The following is an 11,295-nucleotide window of genomic DNA, read 5'->3' as shown; positions in this document are numbered from 1 at the left end:
GGATTTATATTATAACCCAAAGTGATATATATATTTTTTTAAACTTTCATTTATCATTAATTTAAGAAAAAATGCTAGAAATCAAAACTATCAAAATTTATTATTTTTGACCATCAGTTAGACATTAATATTTAAAAATATGAGATAAAGTATATTATTAGATAATTAAATTAAAGAAATTGAGTTAATGATTAAGCGATAATAAAAAATAATAAATTTTAATGACTCATAATATTTTTTTTAAATTTAATAATCATAACTATTTATTATATATAAAAATTAAAATTAAGATGCCAAAAATGTCATGTGCACAAAAAAATTTAGTTATTAAATTACTCATCATATATTTAATTTATTTTTAATATATAATTTATATTATAATTAATTTAATAATTAATTTTTTATGTATATATAATTTAATTATTAAAATATTGACACATTATTTTAAGTAGTTTAGTTAAATATTTTAAATTATTTTATAATTTTTATTTTTTACATGTTGGAATAATTTAATTTTTTTTAATAAGTGTCTAATTTAGAAGAATGGAATATGAATGAAAAGATGACATTGAGCCACCTCACATATGATGAGAAAGGCAAAGGCATACTAGAGTTTAGAGAATCTTTTGGGGTGGGCCATAGTCTGTTGAGGACGTTAAAGCGACGGTTGAAACTTGAAACATCCCAAATTAAAGAGAGAACGTGCATAGAAAAACAAAACAATTCTCTAGACTTTAAGAGCCGGGAGGAGTTGACCTTATTGCTGTGTTGCCTTCAACACCTTTCTCTTTTAAAAAAAAAAAAAATATATATATATATATAGAATAAACTACCATTTAACATTAACATAAGTGCCTGTAAAAGCAAAGTTTTGAAAATCAGTTCCAACAGGTTGATCAAATCAATCAAATTGAAAACTAATGACCGTAGCGATTCGGACAACAAAAAAAATTACCTCCTCCAAAAATTGACCCAGAACTGTTAGGTAGCGTTTGGTGGAGAGACAGAGACAGAAAGACTGAGACTGAGAGACAGAGACTAAGAGACAAGGATTGAAATAAATCTCAGTATTCTGTTTGGTGCAAAATAGGAGACAGGAATTGAAACAAGAATGAAACTCTAATTTAATTTGCACAAAGAGTAAAATTGGAATTAATTAATTGAAATGAAAGTATTTTAAATATAAAATGTTATTAAAGTTTCAGTCTCCATCTCTAAAAATTTCAGTCCCCTGTGTTCCTACTTTTTAGAGGTACTGAAATACTGAAATTTTAGAGACAGAGACAGAAATTTTAGTACCAATTTCTGAACTAACAAACACGATACTAAGTCTCAGTCTCTCAGTCTCTCAGTCTCTGTCTCAGTACCTCAAAACAAACACTACCTTAAATTACTCGGAAATCGGTCGATCCGATTTAATCGAGATTCGAGACACAACCGATTTTAAAAAAAATGCTTTAAATTTTGAACAACGCACAACGCAGAGAAGAGAATTAGAGAAATACTCGAACGCAGTAGAGAGGAAGCTTCTATTTCGTCGACGTTTTTTAAAAAAGAGTCTGATTTTTCTAATAATATTAAAGACTTATCACATGAGTATTATAGTTTATTTTCTGATAATTTATTAGAATAATTTTAATTTTTAACTTATTGATAACATGTTATATATTTTATTTGATGATATTAATGCTGATTTTCAAGTGATGGTAGTAGTAATAGTAATAATAATAAGTTTTATATTATATCACTTGATTTTTTTGGTCTAAGTGATAAAAATAAAAGTAAAGATGATATCTAAGATTTTGTAAATTTTGATGATTGATGACAAATTTTGATGTTAATATTTCATGGGTTGTTTTTTTTTTTTTTTTTTTTGTTATTTAATTTTTGAGTTTGTATTTAAATGAGATTATAATATTGTGATTGATATAAATTTTTAATTTAGATGATATTTTAAAATTTATATTAAATTATAATTTATTTTAGTGTATTTATTTATTATTTGATTATAAAATAATTATTTCAATTGAACCACAATTGAATAAGTAAATTAATAATTAGAACACTTCGATAACCGATCAGTTTTAAAATTTTACCTAAAAGAATTACATTCATCTTATATTCATCAAAAATGAATTCCAACTAACAAAATTATTCGTACTTAAAATTTTTATTGATTCTATGAAAATCACTAAATTTTTAAATTATCCTCCTTTTCATCATCTTCAACTTCTTGAAACGCTCCTTCAATTCCTGAATACCGAAAAAAAAATTCAATTTGAACAATTCAACAATTCATGAACAATAACAATAATTTAGTGTATCCTTCCTCTTCAAGAAAAAAACACACTTTGTGTTCGTGTTTCTTCTTTCCCAACCCTTATCAATGTTCTTTCAACTTTACCAACGATTTGATTATCAGGAAAATCAGCTTGTCAAAAAACGAATTAATTATATCCATACTAGTATTTTTACCCGTAATACTATTATGAAAATATAAGTTTTTTAAAATTACATAAGTCTTGATATTATAGATTATGACACGAAAAATTTATAGTATTAAACTATATATTTTTATAAAATGGTATTAAGAGACAAAAGTCCCTGTCGGCTAAGAAGACCATAATCTTAAACAAAATTAAATAATAAATTTTTTAGTTATTATTTTCAAATGAAAGAGTTTAATTTTTTTACTTAATTTTAAGATTCGTTGTCTAAAATTTAAAAGAATTTAACGTATATATTTTTATATTTGATTAGGTATTAAGTTTGTTGCACAAATAGAAATAATTAATTTTTATACTTGCTTTTTAAAAATAATATTTTTTCTATATATATAAAAATATAATTAGATATTAATATAAAAAAATTTATATTTATAGTTATAAAATTAACTCATTTTTTTTAAATAATTGAATTTTGATTCTAACTTTTAATCACAACATTAGTATTTTTTTTAAAATTATATGCAATAAATATTTAAAAGGAAAAAAATAAAAACATATATTAAAAAGATAAGCAGTAAAAATTTAAATTTAAATAAAATATATGTATATAATAATATTTTTTATTTAAATTATATTATGTTATTAATTTTATTTTTTGTAGAACATAAAGGTAGAAAAAAATAGAGAATGAGAGAAAAGAGAGAGAAAGATAAAGAAGAAGAATGAGAGAGGGGGTTTGTTAATTTTGGAAGTTAAGAAAATTTTTTTATTTTAATTATAATGAAAATATCTAGTGACAAATTTTGATTTGTCAAATTACTAATATAAAATATGAATTATAAATTATATATAGAGTAGGAAGGATAGAGAGAAATAGAAAAAAAAGAGAGGTAGATAAGAAAATATAAGAAGGATGTTTACTAATTTTAGAGGAAAATATTTTCTCTAAATTTTAATAAGAGAGTGTCGTATGACACATTTTAGTTATTAAATTAGTTAGCAATATATAAATATAATATAAAATATAGCTATATTTCAATTTTAGTATTTTAATTTAATTTAAATACAATTAGAGAATATTATATTGTATATTTTTATTGTCAAATTCGTAATTAGTCATTAATAATGATAATGATATATAAGAGAGATAGAGTGAGTGAAGGAATGAGAGAGATAGACAAAGGAAAAGAGAAGAGGGGAGAGTTTTTTAATTTTGAAGAGAAAGATTTGATTTCAATTGCAATGAGGGAGTGACATGTGGCATATTTTGGCCTTAAAATTAGTAATATATAATAGATATATAAATATAATATATAATATAGCTATATTTTAATTTTAGTATTTCAATTTTAATTTTAATTTAATTTAAATACAATTAGAGAATGTTATGTTGTATATTTTGATTGTCAAATTCGTAATTAGTCATTGATAATGATATATAAGAGAGATAGAATGAGTGAAGAAATGAGAGAGATAGAGAAAGGAAGAGAGAAGAGAGGAGAGTTCTTTGATTTTAGAGGAAAAGATTTAATTTCAATTGCAATGAGAGAGTGACATGTGACACATTTTGGCCTTAAAATTAGAGATATATAATAGATTAGTGCTGACCTCAATTTTAACGATGAATGAGCCCCAGAACAATTTGTAGTAGTAATTATTAGTGAAATAATTTCTTATTTTATACTAAGTTCTTAACAGAAAACAAATAATCTAATTATATTTAGTCCGAAGTCATTTTCATTATCAAGAGTAATCGCCTTTCAATCAAATATAATTTAAGTAGCTGGGACCAAAATCAAATACAATTAAGCAGTGTAGAAATTTGACTACTTCATCATATTATAAGTTTATAACGGGCACTACTCTACCTAAACCTCTGGTAATTCAACTTAGGGACCATGTAGCATAGGTACCTAGCAAAAAGAACTGCTCTTAATTAACTAAGTTAAATACATATATACGCAATATTTGATTGGCTATTAGAGCTTCTTGGTTTACTTAGAGTTACAATATGGAATTATGCCTAACTAAGAGTTTAAGACATCTGGATCTAGCGCAGTTTTTTTTTTCAAAAAAAAAAAAAATCAAAGATTAGGATGATGATTTACAAGAGATTCACCAATGCCTATAACATAGAAGAACGTGAGATTTTTTTTAACAAAATTAAATTACAACAACCAACATCAAAATATTAAGTGCTAATTTGATTGACATTTTTAATGAAAAATATTTTTTTTTAATAAAATACTTTTATTCAATTTAAAATCTATTTGAATATGTCTAAAAAGTATTTTTATTTAAAAATAAAATAAAAGACATTTTTAATACTTAAAAACTCTATTTAAAAACTTTATTTAAATATAAAATAATTTTTGTCTGTTAAAAAAAGATTTTTTTTTTAGAAAAATGAAAAAAAATAAGTATTTTTTTTAAAAGCCAATTTAATCTGACCCTAAATCTGAATGAGAAAAACTAAAGAAAATACTAAGATATAGAAAAGTTCTAGGAAAAAGAAAATCAGAAAACTGAAAATCTCGTTTCAATTATTCTTATTGTTAACCACAAAACACGCAAATTTAATCTAAAAGAGTACAAAACTTAGCGCAGGTAAGTTTTAATACTGAAAATCTCGTTTTAATTCTTCTCGTTTTAATCCGAAAAAATTTAGCGCAGGTAAGTTTTACATGTGAACTGAGGTGCGCTTCAACTTTTGTCTGGATTAGCCTTTAACTCTATTGATAGTGGTCATTTACAATATCTAATCTCCTTCAAAATATAAATCACTATACTTTGGTATATTTACATTGATTCTAATTTTATAGTATACTTAAAAATAAAAGTGAATTGTATATTCAAATGGATAGTCCATAGAAGCACTTCCAACTTTCAAACCAACCCCCCCCCCCAAAGGGTATTAACGACATTTCAGTTTACATTTCAGTTTACATGCTTAGAAACTAAACATAAACCCTGATATTAATAAATTACACTAGTCTTCTCTTGAGTTTTAGTAAAATTGATCTCAACTTCCTTAAAAACCCACTATTACCCCTCTTATAAAATATCAATATCATACTTTTCTTAAAGAAAAAGAAAATTGACTGTTGAATATAATATCATCAATTTTCAAGAGAAATTTGCATATAATCTTACAAATCAATAGAGATTATATGTAACATCGCCCAACTTACAAAGCAAATAAATGAAATTCATCTTTCCGTTTCCTTTTTATTAGTTAAAAAAATGTGTGAAGTAATGTTAGTTATGATAAAAATGTCACTCACTATGTGGTAACACGTCGTAGCATTTTCAAAGATCTTGTGAAAGCACTTACCAGAGTCAAGACCACGCAGAAAAATTGGAGAACAATCATCAACACAACAATCGAACTGAAGAAGGTGCATTCAACGTTTGAGAGCAAAAAAGTATAAACGTTATCCCTCCACGAGAAATAGATCATAAGAAACTATCTATGCATAGAGCATATGGTACTAACTGACAGTGCAAACATGCTAGAATGAGAATAAAAATTGATGCACAAGTAGGGAGACTAAAATGCAAGCTAACAGAAAATAACAAACAAGGAAAATTGAGTAAGTGAATTGCATAAATATTAACATTACTGGGAAATTCTTTGGTGAAGAGTAAAATTTGATAAAGTAGGAAGATTTTCAATAAATTTGTAGAGAACGTGTATTGCACATGATTTATTATTTTTTTTTTTTTTTTTTTTTGGCAACTTTGTCTATTATAAAAGAAGCAATCTTCCCTCTTCATTGAAAGGTATAATGCACTATAGCATTACTCACATTAATCAGCTTTACATGCTTATCCGTCCAAGTAGACCAAATTCCATTAGACAAATGGCTTTCTTGAGATAATATATCAAGTGAACAAGCAAAATAAAATAGCAAACAGGAGATGTAAATATTCAAAAACTTAAGGATAGATGGTCCACATATGTCCATGGAACTCAACCATGACAAGGCTTCTAGTGACCATATTTCTGAAATTCCCACTCACTGTTATCTGTACCAGAACAGAAAGATAAGGTCAGCATTCAGCAAGAGGTGCAGTTTTTGAGTTCCATAGCAGCACAAACATATAGGGTAAAAATAATTAGGCCCACATACCTAGAGGACATACTTGACGGGTCTTGAGCCAACGACTAATGCAATGGAAGTGAAAAGCATGGTTACAAACCCCTGTATAAAGTGAGAGTTAAAGCCAGAGCACGCAACATTATGAGTAACTCTTCATATGCTAAGCAGAACAGTAACAGACTAGAGAGACAAACATGATAACAGAATGGCCCATCAATAATTCTATAAAACCCTGATTGTTCGACCCAAAAGATGGGAGAAAAAACTCTTAAGGCATAATATTTTTGCAGAGGTATATCCAATCAAATTGCATAGCCAAAAAGTACATCCACAGTTAGCAAACTGCGAGATTATACCTCTGAAGAGAAATATTTTAAAAGCAAAAATCTGTTAAAAAATAACTCGTGCATCTGCACAACAACATGTAGAAAGTAAAGAAAGCAATGGGCAAGCATAGAAATTAGAAAGGCAATCATAACAGTCAATTCTCAATTTCTCATAGTCTAAGGCTCCAAGCCATGGCTATCAAGGACATGCAACTAACTTCAAAATGCATTTGAAATAGAAAATTTGATATTTTGGTTCAAACTTTAAAGATGAATGATGACTTTCCTTTTATTTTTAGGAAAAGGATGAATGATAAATTATCAACCATTCAAAGCCGTTATCTCATACCAGTAGAATGATAGAGGATATGGACACTATTATAGTCAAGTATGCATTGCATACCTTGATAAAAAAAAAAAACAACATACAACTATGATGCCTCAGTAACAATTGTTACTATTGCCATCGGTTGGAAGGTCAGAAAAATGCAACGTACTTTCCATGAAACATGCCAATATGTTTATTGTTCAACTTTAGGGATGTCACTGATAATATCAGTTCCTAACTTCCTATAAAGAGATACAAGTTTATTTCTCTTAAATGAAATCTTTGAATGTATATGCACTCAATATCGATGCACCAAAAGATGAATTACTTCAGTCAAATAGATAAAATAGAGGAAGATCAAGTATTTTGAAGACCAACTCAGTTAAGCTTACATCCCAGCCTAAGTGGCCATCACAATCCACACCTTTGGAATTAAACGAAAACACCAGAATTAGATTTGAGGAATATTCATGACACATCACTGTATCGAAAATCAAAAGCTGTTTCTTTTTCCTTGGCATTTCAATTCCGAAAACTACTTCAGTTAATTCGATTTGAGGAATATTCATGACACATCACTGTATCAGCTTAGGTATAAACTTACAAAACTAACCAAACTAACTGAACACTACTTGCTTTAACAGTATAGCTTATTTGTATGATAAGATTCACTCAATCTGATCTAACATAAACCCTAAGATGAGCGGAGAAAACATTATTTCACACTGAATCAGCAATTAATGTTTAAAACAGGAAGAACAAGATGAGAGTATGGTACGGAAACATTACCCCAAGCCACAGTGCATTCCTCGCTAGTTGCACTAGCTTGATTAGCTTGGCACTCGATACCTAAAACCACCAAACAAAAATATTTTAAAAGTGAAAGATCATAAATCGAAGTAGTTGAAGTGAAAGAAGAAACTTACAGAGATCCATGATGTGGTTCCTGCAGATGGCACAGTTATCCACAACAATATCTGCAACCAATAACAGAAGCGCTTGATATTGATAATTTCAAAGTGCGAGATAATCGTACTAAAAAAAGGGAAAAGTTAGGGTTTAAGGAAAACAAACCCCAAGCCCATAGAGCAACGGCGTTCCACTTCTTGATCTCGAAGCGTTTGGGCTTCTTGGTGGAAGGGCCGGCGGCGCTGCTGGAGGGCTCGCCGGCGGGAACCATAGGAACATCGGAATCAAGTGTCGCCATTAATCTCTTTCTTTCTCTGAATTCTGGACTGCGCTGTGACCGGGATGAGTTTCTATTTGAGTTGATTCTCGAACTTTTTTGCGACAGAACCGGACTACGGTGCAAGGCTCCGTATGTAATCGTATGTTTATCTTTTAAATGCTTGTTTAGTAGTTATTAAATCGATGAAAAATGATTTTTTTTTTATTTTTTAATATATTTGGTAAACTTTAATAATAAAAATAAAAATATTAAAAAATATATTTTTTTAAAAATTATAATTTATATTTTTAAAATTTTTTTTTTTTAGATTTTACATAATAAATAAATAAAAAAATATTTTTATCTTATTTATTAAAATATAATTAATAAATAAAAAAAATTTATATAAAATATCTAAATATAAAATTATTTTTATTTTTATAAAAAATTTTTAAAAAAGATCATTAAAATTTTTTTTTTAAAAAAATACCGTCCAAACAAATCTTAAATATTTAGAGTTTAATTTTAACGAAATATAAAAAAATTTTTAAAATTATTTAATTAGACGGATGTATTTAAATAATTTTTATATAATAAATTTAAAACCTAATTATTATTATGTTCTTTTTAGCAGTTATGTACAAAAAAATAGGGTAAATAAGTTATTTTTATAATTAAATTTAATTAATTTATTTTATATGATTTTTTATTGTGTCAATAACTTATTAAATTAACTTAATTAAATTTAGTTATTAAAATTATTTGGTTATGTTGCAACTCTGTAAAGTTAATTATAATATTTGAGAGTACATAAAATTAAATGTTTCTTTGGTGACCCATTTAATCTATTTACGAATTCGCATGTCTTTCTTTTCTGGAGCATTGTTTTTGGTAGGCTCTTTTTTAGACCTTTGGTTTTCGTTACATATGGTGATTAAATGGGTTGGGCTCACATGGTCCGTGGGTCTGATATTAGGGAATACCAGTTACTTTAACAACAATATCATCTTTTACCAAAAAAAAAAAAAAAACAACAATATCGTCCAAAAAAAAAAAATATCCAAAATTTATAGAAAAGTACCAAAAAAGGAAGACATAACTTTTTTTTTGAAAGAAAGAACAAGCTTAATACACAAAGTAGAGCATACAATTGTCAAAAAAAAAAAAAAAAATCAAAGCAACTTTTATGTCATATTTGATATAGCCATCAACAATATGAATTAGCTATCACACCATTCTTTATAACAATAAAACGACCTAACAACACAATCTACCACATCCATTGCCTTGTTTTGAAAGATGACTTTATTTCTACATATCTAGATATTCCATATAACTGAGGAGAAGCCAACAAACCATTTTTTGCGGAAGTCTTTTTTCAAAGGCAATATCCTCTAACTTTTAAAATGTTCTTCTATTGTACATGGGATGCTCCAAACACGTTCCACATCAGTAATACATGTGCACTACACCAGCCAAGTATACTCACAAGTAACAAACAAATATTACACAGATTCAACTTCCTTATTACACATAACAAAAATATTATCACTCTGTTCAACGATACCCAATCTACTTAGTCGATCCTTTGTATTAACTCGGCCTACTAGCACAAACTAAGTAAACAACTCAACTCGAGGGGGAACTAGTCATTTTCAGATTCCACTTGTGAATTTGTATCTAATATTATGATATGTCAAGGTCTCTTCCTGTAATACTTGCACAAATGAGTTAGTAGTATAAATGTCTTTCTTGTCAAATTTTCATACCACTCTATCTTGTACCCTTACTATCAATCTCACAGCTTGCAAGATATCAAGCAATTGATTCAAATTTTCTGTCTCTCATTGGCGGAGTTCCTTCCTTCATTGGAAGTTCCAAACCCACTCTATCCCATCCCAAAATTCACAATCTCTAATTATAGATCCTTTATTATTTGAAATCAAGAAGAGTCTCGAAAAGGAGTCTTTCAGATTTTCTTCTTGTAACCATGTATCCTCCTAAAATCTGGTTAATCTACCATCCTCTACTCTCATAGCAAGTCTGTCAATTATCTTTTCTCTGACATGTTGCTCTTTTATTTGCAGTTGACATATATCTTTTTATAGGTTCCTTTTTACTGGTAATGCTTGAGTTGACAATAACTATCCAAGATTTAGATTATTCCATGAGCATACAATCTTCTTCCATAGCGGACAATTTTTTTTTAAAAACCTCCATCAACATTTAAATAATAAGACGGTATTACAAACCATCACATCTCCCACACCCAAACCTCCTAACTTTTTCGGTGCCTGAACCAACTCCCACTTTACAAGAGCCAACCTAGGTCGTCCATCGTTCTTCTCCAAAAGAACCTCCTTTGCAATGAGATTATTTTTTTCGCCACCGCAACTGACATCTTATACAAACTTAAATAGCAGATAGGTAGACTATTAATAACTGACTTGATGAGCACCAACTTTTCTGCTTTACTGAGGACTTTTGCTTTTCACAAACGAGAAAATACTCAGAGTGGTCCCTGAACTTGCACTCGATACTCAAAGTGGTCCTTAACCTTGCACTGGCCTCAATATTATCCCCGAATTTGACACAAGTGTTTCACGGCCGTCCCTGGAGCATTTTCCAGTGACGGAAAGATGACTTGGACTTACGGATGCCACGCTGGAAGCCATGCTGGACTTCCAAAACGACATCGTTTTGTAATTTGGCGCCCAAATTGCATTGAAACGTCGTCGGTTAGTGTTTGGAGAAGGGATGTAACATGCAGGGCATACTTCTCTCTCAAGCCAACACAGTCTCTTCATCTTCTCCTTATTTTCTTCAATGGCGCCAGTTTGAGAGGGATTTTCACTGGCCTTGTCTCTCAACAAAATCAAGCATATTGTGATTATCCCGTCTCTGTTGCACACGTAGCGGTCTG

At 28.4% G+C, this 11,295-nt stretch overlaps 1 protein-coding gene across 1 annotated transcript; it reads right to left on the bottom strand.

Moving 5' to 3' along the window:
• Positions 1-6,219: 6,219 nt before the first annotated feature.
• Positions 6,220-8,534, bottom strand: LOC107629957 (RING-box protein 1a). Its single transcript, XM_016332928.3, has 5 exons — positions 8,279-8,534; positions 8,131-8,181; positions 7,994-8,053; positions 6,581-6,652; positions 6,220-6,476 (listed from the first exon to the last, which is right to left on the bottom strand). The coding sequence occupies exons 1-5, from the start codon at positions 8,409-8,411 to the stop codon at positions 6,439-6,441; spliced, it is 354 nt and encodes a 117-aa protein (XP_016188414.1). The 5' UTR covers positions 8,412-8,534; the 3' UTR covers positions 6,220-6,438.
• Positions 8,535-11,295: the final 2,761 nt, after the last annotated feature.

The sequence above is a fragment of the Arachis ipaensis genome, chromosome B3 (genome assembly GCF_059453495.1).
Source record: "Arachis ipaensis isolate K30076 ecotype BB chromosome B3, ASM5945349v1, whole genome shotgun sequence".
In the NCBI taxonomy this organism is placed as follows: domain Eukaryota; kingdom Viridiplantae; phylum Streptophyta; class Magnoliopsida; order Fabales; family Fabaceae; genus Arachis; species Arachis ipaensis.
Note: the sequence above shows the minus strand (reverse complement) of the source record. Positions and strands in the feature narration are given on the sequence as shown.